Here is an 18,549-nt window from a genome sequence, read left to right as displayed (position 1 = left end):
TGGCTTTTTCAAGACTACTTTTCTTTCTTGCCTTCCCCTTCTCCCCCGCCCCCCCACCCTTTTTATATACTTTGAGCTATTGTAAAATGCAGGAAGTGCGTCCCTACCTCAGCAATAGCAAGCTGCTTTCCTTGTTTCGAATTCTTTTGCTATTTTGGGGGGCTCTGGTTCGAGGTCTAATAAGGTCACAGGTTCAATAATCATTGAATTCAGTTAACCTTTAATGTTTCATTGAATAAAATATTCACCTTCACAAGTACTCACACACACATATATACATATATTCATTGAATAAAATATTCACCTTCACAAGTACTCACACACACACACATATATATATACATATATTCATTGAATAAAATATTCACCTTCACAAGTACTCACACACACACATATATATACATATATTCATTGAATAAAATATTCAACTTCACAAGTACTCACACACACACATATATATACATATATTCATTGAATAAAATATTCACCTTCACAAGTACTCACACACATATATACATATATTCAATGAAACATTAAAGGTATATATATATATGTGTGTGTGTGTATTCATATATATAAAAGAGATCTTTCAAGAATGCACATACATATGTATTACATTTTTTTTATATATATTTATCATCCCTTTCCCAACTCTCCCAGCAAAAATAAAGATAAAAATCATTCATCTGTGGAAGAATTGCTATACACATGAGCATACACATACACAAACACAAATTTACCCTTTCCTCTGTTGGATTCCATGCAGACAGAAGCTCAGTAGATATGATTTTCATGGCTCAATGAAAAAAAAAAATCATTTCCTTGGTACACCAAAGCAGATCTAAGTCAGTATTTTGCTCTGTGTGGAAACTTTGAGACATGTTTTCAGAAGGAGTTTTGAAAGACAGCTTTCAAAAACTTACATCGCAGCAAACTCTTCACTTGGCAGCTGCTTAGTTGGTCTAATGTTTATACTGACCTCAGTACTTTCTCTCTGTGCCTTATGTTTGCTGTTCTAAGAAGCCTTGAACTATGAAGATAGGGTTAGTCTTTACAAGTCACATTTTGCATGAAGTGGCTATTGGGGACAATGTACTGTCAGATAAATGTTTCTAAAGGAAGAATTATTGTTTAAATTGATGTGCCTTCACAGGGCCTAGCTGCTGCTAATTTAAGAATAGAACTCTGTAGTATTCTCTAAAGAAAGTGGGTGGAGGAGAGTCTTTCAGGTTGATTTTAAATATATCTTTTTTTTTGTATTTATTTAAAGGCTTCCTTTTCACAAGGAAACAGGACTGTGACTGTGGAGAGGGAATGCTGTTTCATAATACCTATTATGGCCTATTAATTTGTTACCATCCATTCACCTTTGTTGATGAAATTTTAATTTTGCCCTTGCTTGAGCATATTGTAAGAATTGTATAAACTGCTGCTCCCCATGCTGACAAAAAGGTCCTTTTAGAATGAACAATTGGGAGCTCATTTTGTTTCTAGAGCACATTTAAAATAACTTATGAATGAGAGTTGTCAGACATGAAATGCTGTATTAATTAAATCTTTTTCTAGTCTTTTTGCTTCGCCAGCTAAACCAACCCTTTAGAAAAATACACGACCACCGTAATTATAGAGGAGGAGACAAAAAAAGTATCCTTCACATTCCTTCGTCTGAATAAGAATAAGAACTCAATTCATCTAAATAATAACCCCATTAGCTGCTTAACTCGACAGCGTGCATGGGAAAATTTTCAACACGGGATGTAAAAAAAAGTGTTGATTGGGTAGATCATTTTCAAGGTTTTGTTATTCTGAGGTTCAAAACGACCATTTTGAGTACATCTGATCTGTCAGGGCTAGCAGCTTTTAAAGTGTTTATGACTTATGACAAAAGTTTTGTGTTCATATCCACACTAATGCATCTTTGTTTTTTAACACCCAGCAACAGTATCATTCAAAAATAGACGATTTGATTGAAGACACTGTAAAAGACATCATTTCACTTCTGGTTTCAAAGGTAAAGAAATATATCACTTATTCCCTTTATCATTGTTGTTCCTGAATAAAGCATTGATTGCAGATGTAGAATTATTAGAGATGTCAGCATTTCCTTTATTTTTAGTCTGACTGAACAAGAAAAATGAATTTTAAAAAACGGAAGTGCATAAGCCGCTTTTATATAAAGCTTTTGACATAAGGTTCATAACAAGTTATTGCTTTGTTTTGGTGTTTATTTGGGGGGAATTTCTTTGCCTTCTAGCAAAGCTGCTAGAAGTTCATGGTCTTTTACTATCCTGTTTTCAATCCACAGCCTTGAGTTTTATGGTTGGGGAAAAATATTAGGTGCTCAGTTCATATAAGCTAAAAGGCTGTCATTATAGATTCGCAAAATGGACAGCTACCTATATCACCAAGGTGCTTACTTTCTCCCTTTAAAATATACTGCTCCCACCTGCCTGCAAAGGTTTGCGGTTCCTTTAATAGTGGATAAAACAATTTCATTCTACAATTAGAGATAAAGTCTTAAAAACAAAAAATCTACAAAAGCAAGAAATTCAATTTATGAGATCTAATTAACAATATTAGATCCAATTCTTAAGAGTAGGAAAGGGGAAGGAAGGACAGAACAGGCCATGTACTGGCTACTTCAAGGGAAGAGTCACTATTGGGGAAGAAGAGGAAAATGAACATGGAAAGATAGGAAAATTACTTCAAAGACATAATTCACTCCTCCATAATTTTGCAAAGAGTTGGTCCTCATAGATTGTAATAGAATATTTGTCCTTATTAATACCTACTAAGTATTCACACTCCACTAGTTCCTGCATTATGTACAGGCAGACACATTTCTTCAATGATGGGCCTTTCCTTTCAAACCCCACTTGGGATGATGTTTCTACCTTTCTTCTGTACTTGTGTATTACTTTTCACTATACTCATTTGCATTCTTCATAACCACCCCACCCCCAGGCCATAAGCTTAGGAAAAGGCAGGGATACATATCCCTACCTTGTTTACATCTGACCTCTTGAGATCTGGGCTTTAGGTGAAAGGGAAAGGAAAACTTGGACAATGCCTAAGTACTCTTCTGCTGCCCACCATCACCACTGCATATACACACACCACTTTACCTGGGTGGGGTAGGGAAGGTGGTAGTGGTAGGGAAGTAAAGCACAAGAAAAAAGAAAGCAGAGCAGAGAGAGAAATGAATTTCAGCCCTCTTGGTAACAGTTCTAGGGAATATGTTCCATATGGAAGGCTCCTATTAAGAGTTGTTTATTTAAATATATCTATGAATTTGAGAACATCTTGGCATGAATAGCTCCTCCCCCATTAAAAATGGTGACTCATTCATACTTTTAATTCTGTGCCTTTTTTCTCTTTGTTTCTTTAAATCCTCCATTCTTGCCTCCCAGCATACTAGCATATGTGTATGTAAAAAAAAAAATCAGTGTGTGTGTATATATATATGTGTGTGTGTGTACATGAATATATATGTATACACACATGCCCATGTGTATGTATGAGCATATATATCTACATACATATGTGTGTATATGTGCAGTGAACACCAGTGCAACCCTTGGGCTGAAAGCCTACTATTCTTCACATTGCTTTCCCTACTGGTTCCCCTCCCTTTCCAGGCATGTACACCCTTGATGCCATATCTTTTAAGCCATAGATGTAGCTAAATCTCAAAAATATACTTTAGACACCCCAGTGCAACTCAGGAAGGGAGAAGGCATGCCAGTGGGGAGTAGGGGGCAGGGAACATTTTCAAAGTTGAAAAAGAGGGAGGATAGCATATAGATAAGAGAACTGACCTTCAAATCAATATAACCTAGATTCAAATCCTGACATATGCTGGTTGTGTGAACCTGGACAAGTTACTTACCATCTCAGTGCCTTTAGATAATTCTCTAGATGAGTCACCAGTCTGCCTTGGTAGAGGGAGTCTCTTCTCCAAGAACCCTCTATACTGAAGCCATCACAGGTCCACACCAAAGCAAACAAAAAGTCTTAATAGGAGGTTTTAGGCAAAGGGGGTTTTGCTTTATTTAGCTGTGGCTAAGTAGGGGATTTCACTTGCTGTTGTCTGTGTTTTCTGCTTGGTTGATCAGGGAGCACCTTGGAACTAAAGAAGGGATTTATGAGGCTGTAGATTTTCCCTGCAGATTCACTGATCAGGAATGGTCAGGAATGCTTATCACCTTACATCACCTGTGATACACATGACAGCACTGGCTAGCATACTAGTCTCTAAGAACTTGATTCCCAAAATTGAATCCAGAGTAACAGAAGGTCCAGCTTAGAAAGGACCTCGATGGTCATCTTTTTCACACCATCCCCAAGAAGTGATGTCCAGCTTCCCTCTGAAGATCTCCAGGGATAGTGGTTCATTCTCCTTAGGTCACTCTTCATTTCCAATTAAAAATGTTTTTTTTTTCTTTTCTATATGGGTTGAAACCGGTGTCTTTGCAGCATCTGCCCTCTACTTCTAGTGCTGTCCCCTGATGTATATGTTTTACTACACCTTTCTGGGACTATGCAGATTTTTTGTCAAGAACTAGGCTCTTTTCATAGGAGACTTGGCTCCTTTCAACGTGAGGTCAGTCAGGGTGGGGAACCCTGTGGCCATGAGGCCACGTGTGGCCTTCTGGGTCCTTGAGTGCGGCCTTTTGACTGAGACCAACTTTTATAGAACAAATCCTTTTATTAAGGGGATTTATTCTGTGAAGTTTGGATTCAGTCAAAGGGCAGCACTTGAGGACTTAGAGGGCCACATGTGATCTCGAAATCACAGCACCTCTTCTGGCAGGATGAGAAGAGAGGATTGCCCCCCCCCCCCCAACTCCTTTGTGGGAAAAGTGACTAACTATACTGTCTGCCTACTACAAACAAATCTTGTCAAGTTAATCCTCTGGTCTAAAACCTTCAGTGGCTGTTTATTGACTCCTGAACAAAATACCAACCTCTTGACCTTGCATTTAATATTAGTACTCCACAATATGTCCCCAGAATACGTTTTTGGACTTATTCTATGTCGCTACCTTTCACTGACCAAGTGCTGCAGCCGAACCACACAACTCCTTGTTCTTATTGTCCCATTGGTGCCTTTGACATAGTGACCCTCCATTCTGTATGATAAACTGACATCAAACACTTGTTTTGGTAGTGATGGTGGTTTTGGTTGCGGGGGGAGAGAATCCAGGATATTCTCTTTCATGGATAGATCTTTCATGGGTATTTGCTAAAAAGATTTTTGAAAAATATTTTAAGTAAAATTCATTTTTGTGTTCAGATTATTAGAGGAATTATTTCGTTTTTCTTTCTTTTCATCAAAATTAAGGTTTATAGTTATCTCTTCAGATAGTTGTATTGATCTAACTAAATTGCAGGATCTTTTTAAATTAGCTAACAGAAATCTATTTTTTTTCTTCTCATCCATTTAGAGGAAAAAAAGAGAAACAAATTCCTTGTTATAAATATGCATAGTCAAGCAAAACAAATTCCTTCATTGGTCATACCCAAAGAATATATGGGTCTTTGGGCAACCTGAATCCATCACTTCTCTATCAAGAGATAGATAGTGTACTTCATCATAGGTCCTCTGAAATCATGAATGATGTTTGCCCTGACAGAGTTCTTATAGTTCTCAAAGTTGGTTGTCTTTACAATATTGTTTTTATTAATTTTTCTGGTTCTGCTCACTTAATTCTGCATCTCTTATGAAGCCATTTCCTCATTAGAGCACAATCCATTGCAGCTTTTAAAAAATAGTGAAGAAATTATTAAGAGAATGAATTCTGAATCCCATTGGGAAAAAAGTTTCAAATAACCTAGGAGCTACCCTTCTTTGTGATATGCCTAATTCAGTTCACCAAATCTTTTGGGAAAGAGCCCCAGATGCCAATCTTTCTTCCCTTTTCCTTGACAAGTTGTAATAGAGGTGGAGGAGTGGCCGTGCCCACCAGCCCTCTTTTTATAATATTTCCCATAATCAACCTTGGAGGTATCCTCTTTAGACATTCATTTTTGTTAGTGACACATGGCCTGTTTGAGCAGTATGTTTTGCTATAGTAGGCAAGGCATAGGAGGAAAATGACAAAATGGCATGTTGAAGGGAGGGAGAGAGGGATAGTATTAGAAGATATTGACTAGATTGCATTTGGGAAACTGTACAATGCTTTTATTGACCCCAATCTTCTTCTGAAACAAATACCCATATTTTTTTTTACCACCGCCATTCTTCTGTTAATGTTATATAGCTGTGGATCACACAATATTCCAGTCTCCAAAGAAGTAAATGTCTAGGTTATTCAAAGATCAATAGAAGGATCCATGGTATCTATGAATAGGCTATCACATTTAATCTAGACAGAATTGCCCACAAGAAATAATATAAAGAATTTCCATGAAGAGGTATATAGCCAGAAGAAAAAAGTGGGCTAGCCATGTGCCAAAAACAAAAGATAATTTAGGGACAGCTCATGTATTACATTGAGTGCCATATATATTGTATAACTAAAGAAAGATCCTCAAAAAGTTAAGTAAATGCCCTGGAGAGGATTTATTTGGACAGTGTGGGTGAAAAAAAAAATAAATGAGTTCTCTTCTACACCATCAGAATGAGTACCCAGCAATGAAATCATAGATCCATCAAAATATTATACGAATATACATATAATAAAGATAAAAGCAATGATATTAAATTTCCTGAGTCTTCAAGTACCATAAGAAAAATCTAGAGAGCATATAATAAAATAACTTCCCATCGTAAGGCAGTCATATAGTAAAAAGGTTTATCTGGCAAGATGTTAAAATGATTTTTCCAAATTGGTTGAAAATAAGATGAACATGGGGCTGACCCTACATGTAGATGAAATAGGCGAGTACAGCACGGTCCTTAAAGTTTTTTTACCATTACAATCACCCCCTTGGTTTTGTGTCATTGTTTCCAGAACGTCCTTTGTTAAGATGCTATCACATACCTAAAAGGAGCATCACACAAAGCTCCATGAGCAGAAAGGAAATGAGAAACTACATAGGCAAATTGTGACTAAAGAAGGAGAAAAATGAGTGAGCCCTGGGTAATCAGAAGAGAGCAGGAGGGCAATGGGTAGTGCTATAGACAGGGAGGTGAAGGCAAAAGAGTGATCAGGGAAGAGATGCCAGAGACAGACTTCGAATAGTTAGTTCTTTTATCCAGAGCTAGTCCTGAATTGATACCCACTTAGTTTCAGATGTCTTTTCACTGAAGTCAAATGCTTTGATGCCATAGTTAAATCTTCCATGTCTCTTCAGACCCTACCATTTTAGTATTCAGATATAAAAATAAATACTCATTTCCCTCAAAATAGCAAAACAATAGACAAAAGATAAAAAGCGTATTGATAGCACAAAGAATTTGCCCAGGGAAAATGTGCCTGGCAACAAAAATAATGAATGGTTATTACTTGTCCAGTTGCATTACTATGTAGCAACTGCCTTCTTACAGATGGAGAATTACAATCAAAGAAGGTTTTTAGAAGGTCTGTTTTGAAAAAGTATTTGAAGATAAAGAGAGATATTTGGAAAATGAGGGGGGAAATGAGATAAGTAAAATCCACCATATTTAGCATGTTATTGCCATTTATATACTGGTCCATAAGAAGAATACACACACACAAGATTCATATATATGTATGTATGTATACATATATAGATACATAGAAGATATATATGTATGTATATGTAAATATATTCCAGTTCTTGGAAGCATTACATGTAGCTAATATTGTTTGGGAATGGGAATGATTTGTGTGTCTGTGAAAGAAAGGGGGAAAGAAGTAGAGGCAGAGACAGAGAGAGAGGAAAGAGAGGAGAGAGTCTGAGCGAGAGAGAAGGGAGGTGGGGTGGAACAAATAATTGATTTGGATCATCTTACAAAACATACAAAACGCCCCAAATTCTCAGTTGATTTTTTATATAAGTTTTGCAATTACTTTTTTTAAATCTCAAGTTTTCATCTCAAAGTTGTGAAGCATCTCTTATGATCAGCCCTTTTCAGTGATGAATGTATCCTCTGAGGAATTATATACTTTGTGATGTAAACTCTGAAAATATCCTTAAATTTACTTAATGAAATGTCACAGCCAACATGCCAAATGTTATGTTTTGTACCTACAAGATTCAATGAGAGTAACCCACTACTATCTCTAGGAATTTGTACTTTTGCCATTGTGTTTTTCAATTGAGAAGTGAAATGTATGTGGCTGTCTGAATTCAAAGATGATTTCTACTGAATGTGCCTTGTGACAAAGCTTACATTTGATTTTTGTCAGTCATCCCAGACTGCTTTCCTCCACTATTGCCTTGAGAGCTCACATAAGGAGAAGTAGCAAGAAGGTAATTACATACAAAGACCTTAACTGCTAAAACAGTGTTCAAACAAACCCATTAAATCGCATCAACAATAAAGATCAGTGAAACAAAGAGATTGCAGTGTTTCATTTCAACCTGACATTCTCAAGAGAGCAGAAAGCACAAGGCAAACCCAGAAGTACTTATCTATTCCCTGAGCTATGTGGAGAAAGTTCACAGGAAGCAGTTAAAGACACAGTAACTATGCCCTGCATTCAACTGATTTTCTTTGGGACTTTGCTGTTTTGTGCTGTTACATAGTGTTTTTGAGAACAACTTAATACTGTAGAATCCACATGTAATGAAGATTAGTTATAAAATTAGCTCTTCCTTCCATGGGTGATTTAAGAAGTGCCTAACTCAGAAAAGCATTCATTTATGAACATTCTGGTAAGGCTGGCAGGGTCCCAGGGGTATAGGAGCTGTTCACTGCCATGTAAGCAATAAGTGTCCCTGCTGGATCCTGGCCCTCTCTAGGGACCATTAGGAGCAGGAAAGACTACAAGGAGGCACTTAAAATTGGTCTTAGGAAGTAAAGAATGCTGTGACATGATTCTAGCAGTTCAGGTTGACTATGTGAAACAGCTGCTTTCAGAGAGAACTCTATATAACGTTTTACTACTCAGAGGGTAAATGATATATTGTCAAAGTAGAAAAACCAGTGCCTAAAATCTATTTCTCTTCCCTTCCTCATCACAATCAAGTTATTTTATCATTTGACCCAAAGCTTTCTTTGCCACCACTGTGCTCCCTTCAGGGTATTTACCTACTCCTGTAGTATCCCCGACTTATGACTTAACTCATTTGGATTTTCAGAAAACATTGTTGATTACACTTTGGGGACTCTGATTTTGCTCTTCAAACCACTCAAAGTACAAGTCATTTGTTCCTACATCTGTCTATATATTAAAATATGACTATGTCACAGCTTTATACAGTTTAGGTTCTTGTTACCTTAGAGATTGCCTCTCTCCACATGACAAATGAGATCACCGAACACACTTGCTCTTAAGATTTGAGTTACAAGAGACAAGGCATTTTCCACAGAGAGCCATTAAGTTTGGAATTCCCTTTCCCTGGTCTGACATAGCCCAGGGGTATTGGCCTTCTGGGTTGGTAAAAACCACATCAAGTGAGGTTAGCCTTCCTTGATTAGTGATAATCCTATTGGGCAGGAAGAAACTACTAATTTGGCTTTAAATTATAAGTAGTTTATGATTTTGTCTTTTTTTATATTCATGTCCCTTAAGACAATTGCACAGCCATGTTTATTTTAATCTTTAAAAAAACTGATAGTAATTTACAAATTTTTTGTTTTTATGTTCTTACATCATGTCACAAATAGTGTGAGGCAGAAGAATTCTTTAGGGAAGTATTTCTTTTTATCTTACACAAACTATTTTGTTGTAATAGTAAAGCATTATCTTTATAGACTAACTGATCTCCTAAGTACTAACAGTGATTCTGTGGTCACCAGAGACTAATAAACTATGTCTCTAGAATTGCTAACACCTTTTTTAGAAAACGCAGTTGAGAAGACCAAAAATTAACCTTTGTTGATATACCCTTTTCAGTTTTGGAAAACTTTGTCATTATTTCCCCTTTGGAAGTGTGTGCTATTCTTTGTGGTATCATAAAACCTGTATGTTTCTTAATACAATTTTTCCAATGAACCCCATTCACCTCCACTACTTGATTCTTCCTCCCCAAAGCATTGCCCCATTTCACCTGGATGTCTAACTTTGGGCATTTTGATAAGTTGCATTGTAATTATGTTTAAGGCAACCTAGTTTGTGTCCATTGCATCTCTGCCAAATAGCCTAGAAACTTCTTCAAGACAGGGATCATGTTTTCTGTTTCTCTTTTAGGCCAAAATGGCACTTGGGACAGTATTTTGTAAATAGCAGGTGCTTAGTAGGAGACATTCATGTCACAGCACAGAATTTTAAACTACTCTCTCATCATTATCTTTTCTTCCTTACCCCCTTGGTATGCATGTAGGGCTTTTTGGAAAATGGGAAAATAATGGAGTGTTATCCCAATGTTTCATTTCCCAGATTTCTTTTTATGTATGTTGAAGAGTGAAAGTTATTTTGTAGATATACATATAAATTTCGACTTCTCTGTTAGTGGTTTTAAATATCCTATTCAAATAGTAACTAAAATTAAGTTCCAGGGTTAAATATATGTATATATTGCTAATTATTTATAAATGTTGATATCACCTATAAAGAAACCAATCATCATAAAAGTTTAAACATTAAATTAAGAAAAGTATTAAATACACTAATAGCTAAGCTTAGTGACCAGCTTAGCTTCTTTGGCAGCATGCTAGTATGACGAGTTGATCAGAAGTAGGCAGAGAATATGTCTATGTTCTATACAACCTAGGTTACACATAAAATGGGAGAAATAATGTTGCTTTCCATGTGTGGGACCCAATAATTGGTTGCCCTATTGTGTTTTCTTGTGTTGATAAAGTTATCCCAAATATTAAGTGCTCTATGTTGTTCTGTAGTTTGTTTCAGTGTTAGAAGGGGTGCTGTCTAAGTTGTCAAGGTATGATGAAGGCACTTTCTTCTCATCCATTCTGTCATTCACTGTAAGTATTTGGATAAATTCACTTCTGCATTTTAGCTATCACATTATTTGTTATCCCTAATTTTAAAATTAATTATGTTTTTTTCTTATACAAGGTGAAAGCAGCTGCAAAATATGTTGATGTTCCAGTGAGTAGTACTCCTTTTTTTTATATTTAACTCCTTTTTTGAACTCTAGATAACTTTTTTTGTTGTGATTTTTCTTTTATAGAAGGCTCTGTAAGGTTAAATCAAGGATACCTATTTCTATTTCATAGAATTTAAAATCTTGAAAAGAGCATGAATTCTTGGGCAGGGGAGGGGAAAGAGCAATCTGGGAATGGGAAAAGGTTTGTATAATGCTATGTATACATTTATTTCCATGTTGGCCACTCCATTTAACTGGAAGCTGCTTGAGAGCAGAACCGTCTTTTGCCTCTTTTTGTATCCCCATGTCTTAATATGGTACTTGGTACATAGTAAGTGTTTAATAAACATTGATTAATTGATTGATTGATTGATGGAAAACCTTAACTTCTCAGTGCCAGAAAAAAAGTCTAAGATTGCTAACTGCAAAGTATTTGCAGATCTGCATGGGAAGAAGTAGTTTCCTCATGAGAGATTCCCAGAATTAATGAAATCATATATCTGAACTGAAAAGAAAGCAAATTATTTGTCTTATATGCTTTACTAGAAAGCATTGAATTTAGGATGCAAACGATATGGATTTGAGTCTCAGCTTCAACACTTATTAGCTGTGTGACCTTGGGTAAATCAGAAAATCTCCCTGAACCTGTGAATGGAAAGAATACTTATACTGCCTGCCTTCTGGTGGGTGTGGTTGTGAGGCTTAAAGGAGATTATGTATGTCAAAGCAAATATTGGTATCCCCAAAGTGAAAAGATTTGGACATGTTGCTTCCCTGTTCAAGAAGCTGCAGAATATTTCCATCTCGTCTCTAAGGTAAGATGGGAACCCCTCATTGGGCATATAAAGCCCTTCACTGTCACGCTCCAGCCTACCTTTCCAGACTATTGCTTACAGCAAGGCTCAAGTCAATTGCCACCCAATACAAATCCTGTTCTGATTCCCCACCCCCCCCACCCCCCGCCTCAACACCACCAAGTGATTATTTTTTGTATACTAATATTTACTTATCTGTTTTCAGGTTGTTTCCCACCAATAGAATGAAATGTAGGGTCCTTGTGGATAGGGAGTTGTGTGTGTGTGTGTCTTTGTACCCACAGCCCTGAATACAGGTGCATTTGGTGGTTAATAAATGTATCAAGTGCTTTTTAAATCAAGTGCTTATTAAATGCCTGTTGAATAAATGAAAACATTTTGTAACTACAAAACCCATATAGATGTAAGTGATTATTGTTCTTTTATTCCTCCCTCAGAAGTTTTATGAACATGCCTTCCACATGGTAGGGGTTCAATAAGTACTTGATAGATAAATAAGAGTGGATGGATGGATATCAAATGCAATAAACTTCTGGGTGTGAAAATATCAACTGGGGTGGGGATTAGGGCTTAGAAGATGATGAAATAAGAGATTGGAAGAGAAATTTTCTAGTTAAAGGCACAAGGCGCAGAAGTTATTTGTTAGAGAAAAAGAAAAAGAAAACAATTTAGAAATTTTAAGGCTAAAGAAATACTGGTTATATAATGTGACAAAAAAAAGTAAAAAGTGTAGAAATTATTCAAATCCAAAACTGTTCTTGGAAGGAAAAACAAATGGGAAGCCATTGCTCCGGCAATTCTTTTAAGATTTTCAGTATTTTCAGAATTAAATGTTTATGATTTTCAGAAATGCTTATAGGTACAAAATAGTTGAAGACATATAAATTTATTATGGCAGAGCATGGCACAAATACATTTGCTTATAATTCGCTATATGTGTTGATGGACAAATTATCCTTGTGATACCTATTTGACTTGTGTAAGGTTAACTGTACTCCCATTGATAATCTGAAGTTAACAGGGCAGAGTCATACCAGGATATTCCTGGACAAACCCGAATTCTAGCATCTTATGCCTCATCTTGCTTTTAACAAAGCAGCTGACAGATTCTTCTCTAATAGCCCTGTATATAAGATGATGAAGATGCAAGCTAGATGAAAATACTATCAGGTGTATCAGCTGGTTATACCACCTTCTTTAAAAGCTTTGATTAATGACTTGGTGACAGTCAGGAGGACAGTCTCTAGTGGAGCAACATGGTTATCCATTGGTGGTCTTATCCTAATCAAGGGTGTTATTTTTTCAGTGATTTAAATGAAAATGTAGTAGGTATGCTTACATGACGGATTGAAGAATCAAAATTCAGCTTTATCTCAAAACAAACAAGAATGCTAACCAAATCATGAAGATTACATTTATTTAGGGATAAATATGAAATCCTGCCTTAAGTTCAACAACATAAGAATTTCACAAAGTCAAGATTGGAAAAAAACTAATGTAAAAAAAAAAGATGTAAAGATGTCAGGATTTGGGTTGACTTCAAACTCCACAGGAGCCAGTAGGATCATATGACTTCTAGAAATGCTAACACAATCTTAGACCACCCTAAAAAGTTGCTAGTTCAAATCACAGGCAGTAATTGTCCAATGGTACTATATGCTGATCAGACCATATCTAGAGTGCTGAAATTCATTCTGGCTACCACATTTTAAGAGAGGCACCAAAATTAGATTGTATTGAAAGAAGAATATACATGGTAAACATGCTAGTCATCTTCAAATGTTTAAATTGCTGACATGTAGAAGGAGCAGAACTAGCTTCTCTTCTCTAAAATAAAGGACTAGGAGAAAAGAGTGGGAGTTACAAAGAGACATTCTGGTTCATGTAAGAGAGAATGTTTCAATAGCTGGAGTCATTGATCTCTCATAACAGAAACCGTTCTAATAATTAGTTATCTAGCTAGATAGATAAGAGTTTACTCCTAGAGATGGTGAGCTCTCTGTTTACTGAAGGTATTCAAGAAGAGTCTAAAACAGACTGCTACAGAAGATATGACTTATTTTAGGTATGAGTTAGGCATAGGACCATTCAATTCAACAAATATTTATTGATTCCTAATGAATACAAAGCAATGTGCTATGACAGTTGATGGGATACAAAGATGGCAAATCACAGAAGCCAGATCCTGAAGCAGCTATACAAGATAGAGATGGACAGAATACATATAAAAGTAATGATAATGCAGTTTAGAACACGAGGAGCACTTTGTAAACCTTGCAAACACTATAAATGCAAGTTGTTTTTATTGAACACATTAGCAGAGGTCAATTAAAGAGGCATGAAAGATTCAGGAGGAGAAAATCCACTTCAAAGTGGTCATTTCAGAGGACTCCTGACCTGGGTCTTGAAGAAAGGAAAGTATTTTTTATTACTGATAGTAATCATCATCATCCTCATCCTCATCATATGTTGCTTTTGAGTTCATTTTAAGAGTTTTACATGTGTTCTCTCATTTGATCCTCTCAATAACGCAGTGAAGCTGGTACTATTATTATCCCCATAAAACAGATGGGAAATGGAGGCTGAGAGATAATCACCAGAAAGGTGGATAAGTGTAATTTCAGCAGGCATAAGGAAAGAGTCTGATGCAAGCAGGAGTGGGAAGGATGAGGCTGTGGAAGAATTACAAGTTCTCTTTGTCTGGAAGGTGTAATACGTATTATAAAGGAAAATAATGTAAAATAAGACTCTAAATGTGAGAAGGAACTGGATTGTAGAGGACTTTGAAGGTGAAGCTAAAGGTCTCTATGCTTCATCTTCTAGGCAATAGGGAGCTCTTAGGAGTTAACATGCAGGTGTGATAGTAATGGCAATTAAAGATTCCCCTGTATTGGCTTGGTTTTCAAATTGATTGTGTTAAAACCCAGAGTTTGTTAATCCCACCTGTGGGATGGGCTTGTTGATGTGAAAAGAAAGTCCTGAACTGGGAGGAGCTGGTGATGTAGATTTGGAGAGACACTAGAGAGAGGCGGAAGATCTTTTTGGAAGCAGCACCTCGTGGAGAGAGAGAGACTAAGAGAATTGCTGGTGGCCTCTTTGAATTGCCCTGGACTTTTGAGACCTGCCCCCTGAGCTGCCAAGGACTGAGGAGACATGGCTGTTTTGCTGGTACTTTGTCTGTCTGTTTTGATGTTGTTTTGCCAGATTTGTCCACTGGTGAAAGACAGTCCTTTTGTTGAAGAAGAACCTGGCTGTTCGCTAAGAAACCCTGAGACTGTCCTGCAGACAGAAAGTGAATACTGTCCACTGGTGAGGGACAGTGCTGTTGTTGCAGGGGTCTGGGAACCTTTTTGTTGGTTCAGAAGCCCTGAAGAAGGATTTTCTTGTTGTATGTTTACAGAAATCCTGGGAGAGGGCTTTGCTAATGTGTTCAGGGGTTCTAGGACTGTTCTACAGACAGAGGATAAATTCATGAAGGGACTGGCAATGTATCTTGTGGCTTTGCTAAGCCTTGTCTCCCCAGGAACTAAGATTGCTGAGAACTTGCCTCGTGTCAAGATGAAGAAAAGACCTCCATTTGGGTATTAAGTGCTGTGTTTAAACTTGATGTAACTCTGGGGTAGATTCGATTGTGATCCAGGGGTGGGGAACTTTTGACCTTATGTTTGGTAACTAATCTCCATTTAAGAAGAGGGGCTTTGTGGTGGACTTAATTAAGGTATAGCCTAGGGGTGGAGAAGTATTTAGAACAGAGACTTTGTAATTGATTGAATGATTGGAAGATCCTGGGGTGGGGTAGTACTTGAAGATTATTTAATCACACTTAGTAAATGCTGTATTTGGAATGATGTCATGTTTTGATCTTCTCTGTTCTTGATTTGTCACTAAATAAAATAGAGAGCACCTAGGCTGGTATTCTGAACCTTGGGAAGTTGCCTTTCTTTTGGCATTACATTACAGCAGGCAAGTGACTCAACACGATTTGTGCAAGAAGAATATTACTTTGGCAATCATGTGATAGCCCAGAAGAGTGAGACACAAGTAGACTATTAGATGGTTCTTTGAAAAGTCTAGGTGAGAGGCAGGAAGACTTGAACTATGATGTTGTCATTGGAAATGGAAAGAAAAGGACAGACATCCCAGACGTAAAATTGATAGGGTAGAACTGATGTCGAGATGGGGAAAGGGAAATTCTTTTGAATGACTCCCAACATTCTAAACCTGGGTAGTGGAGAGGTTAGTGATAGCATAGTCCAAAGTATAGATATTAGGAAGAGGGTTTTGAAGGATGAAGGTGATAGCATTTTTGGAGAAGTTAAGCTCTTTTTGTCAGGAGACTATCCAATGAGTGATGTCCAGCAAGCTGGAAATAAATGTAGGATTGGAGCAGAGGGGAGAGGTTAGGGCTATATCTAGATGTTTGAGAATTTAATATTTGAAGCCACAGGAACATAAGAGTTTGCCAAGAGAATTCAGTTGTACCTAGAGGGTGTATAATAGGTGTTCCCAATATTGCTTCTCACTTCCCCAGAGGAAAAGGAGACCAATAGTAAGCACCCTATAGGGTGGGGTAGCACACCCTCTAGGCAGCCTTAGGCAGAGGAGAGAATGTCGATTGAGAAGAGGACCAAGGACAATCTTTGGGAATCTACCTACATTTAGGGATTAGAAAGAAGTGGAACTGGCCGAGAACGCCAAGGAGGATAAAGAGAATTGTAAGAGTTTAGCATGAATCAGGCCAAGGGAGGAGAGACTAACAAGACATTTTATATTTCCAAGTACTTTCGAAGAGTCAAAGAGGATGGTGACTGAGAAAAGGCCCTTACATTTAGTAATTGGATTATTGGTGAACTTGGAGAGAATAATTTCATTAGAGGGATGGGAACAGAAGCCAGATTTCAGAATGTTGAGAGTTAGTGAGCAGCAATTAAATAGAGTTGGCACAAAGAAAAGATTATTCTTCCTTAGAGTGAGGCAGCTAAAGGATTGAGAAATCTTAAGGCATTGTAGGGCCAAATGTTTGACAGCTTACTTGCTTGGTTGTTTGTTTTAGGAGAGGAGTTATGTTAAAATGTTGTAGGTAGAAGGAGAGCCAATATAGAGAAGGAAAAATTATACATTTGAAAGTATGCAGCTATTTGACTGCCATGGGGGGCAGAGGAGGGAGGGGGACAAAATGTGAAACTCAAGGAATTGTGGAATTGAATCCTGTAAACTAAAAGAAAACAAAAAAATTAATTAAAATTAAAAAAATAAAATAAAATGAAAGTATGGAGCTGATGGATGGCCCAGGGTCTCAGAGGAGACATTTGAGAATGGAAGGAATTAAGGGCATAAGTGTAAGCATGAACCTTGGCAGGAAGGAGCTACCATCTCGTCCTCTGAGACTAGAGTCAAGAAGAAAATAGCTAAATAATAATGGCTAACATGTATATGATCCTTTGACCTCATGTACATCATTTTATTTGTTCCTTGAAACAATCCTAGGGTGTAGTTACTACAAGTTATTATTCTCATTTTACAAATAAGGAAATGAAGATTCAGAATGGCCATGACTTGTCCAAAGTCACATAGCTGGTAAATATCAAGGGCAGCATTAGAACTCACGTCTCTTGACTTCAAATCCAGGACTTTTCCCATTATAACTTGCTACTTCTCTGAAAACATAGTGAAAGTTTGAGTTATAGAGGAGGAGTAATGACAGCACTCATAGAAAGCTTCAGTCTTCTCAGTAAAAATAGGAAGTGAGTCATTTGCTGAGGGAAAGAGGCTGAAGATGAGGGGGAAAACAGATCTGGAATAGCTGCAGTGAGGAGAATGCTAAAGACTCAGAAGGATTAAAGGGTTCCCATACAGTAGTGAGGGTCCAGCTGAAATGATATAATACTCTTAAATGGTTGTAACTGTAGACAAGAAGACATTATCTTCTTCAGAAAGAACTTCACGGCTATTAAAATTGCATTAAATGGTGAAAATGAACTAAAGTTCAGAAATATCAGGAGAGACCTTAGGCACACACACCTCTAGGACAAATGTAATCAAAAGAAAAGGATCAGACAATCTTAAGAGTTGAAGGAGACCCCAGTCCTTGTCATCATCATTATCATTCACAACCACCATACTCAGTGAATTGCAAAAATAGTACGGGGGCATCTAAGTGGCATGGTGAATAGGGCACTGGCCCTGGACTCAGGAGGACCTGAGTTCAAATTCTGGCTCAGACACTTGGCTCTTAACTACGACCTTGTACGACCTTGGGCAAGTCACTTAACCCCAATTTCCTTGCCTCCCCCCCTCAAAAAATAATCTTTATCCTAAAGCCTATCCCCGATAACCAGTCATCTCCATATCATTTCCAGTCCTACCTCTTTCCAATTCCTTCTTCCCTTAGCTTTCCCTTCTTCACCTTCTACATTCCTACTCATTTAAATACCAATTCAAATGCTTCCTTCTCCAGAAAGCTTTTTCTGATTATCCCCCATTGGTAATGACTTCATTGATAATGAACCCCACATAGCACTTCATACTGTATTTATACTGGTCATGCTATATGTATATTGTAGTTATATGCCTTTCTAACATGTTCCCCTACTCTGAGATTAATGAGGGC

At 37.2% G+C, this 18,549-nt stretch overlaps 1 protein-coding gene across 3 annotated transcripts in view; it reads left to right on the top strand.

Moving 5' to 3' along the window:
* CADPS2 (calcium dependent secretion activator 2) overlaps window positions 1-18,549 on the top strand; it is a 729,035-nt gene that overhangs the window by 645,903 nt on the left and 64,583 nt on the right. For all 3 annotated transcript variants that reach the window (XM_069087109.1, XM_069087108.1, XM_069087107.1), the window contains 3 exons: window positions 1,937-2,011; window positions 10,916-10,999; window positions 11,094-11,126. In XM_069087109.1, the coding sequence (XP_068943210.1) occupies window positions 1,937-2,011; window positions 10,916-10,999; window positions 11,094-11,126 (192 nt within the window). The remainder of the gene's footprint in view (window positions 1-1,936; window positions 2,012-10,915; window positions 11,000-11,093; window positions 11,127-18,549) is intronic.

Source organism: Petaurus breviceps, unplaced genomic scaffold (genome assembly GCF_028583685.1).
Source record: "Petaurus breviceps papuanus isolate PSGF00001 unplaced genomic scaffold, PetGlider_PUasm1.0 181, whole genome shotgun sequence".
Classification (NCBI taxonomy): domain Eukaryota; kingdom Metazoa; phylum Chordata; class Mammalia; order Diprotodontia; family Petauridae; genus Petaurus; species Petaurus breviceps.
The sequence above is the reverse complement of the archived record's forward strand: the minus strand, read 5'-3'. Positions and strand labels throughout refer to the sequence as shown.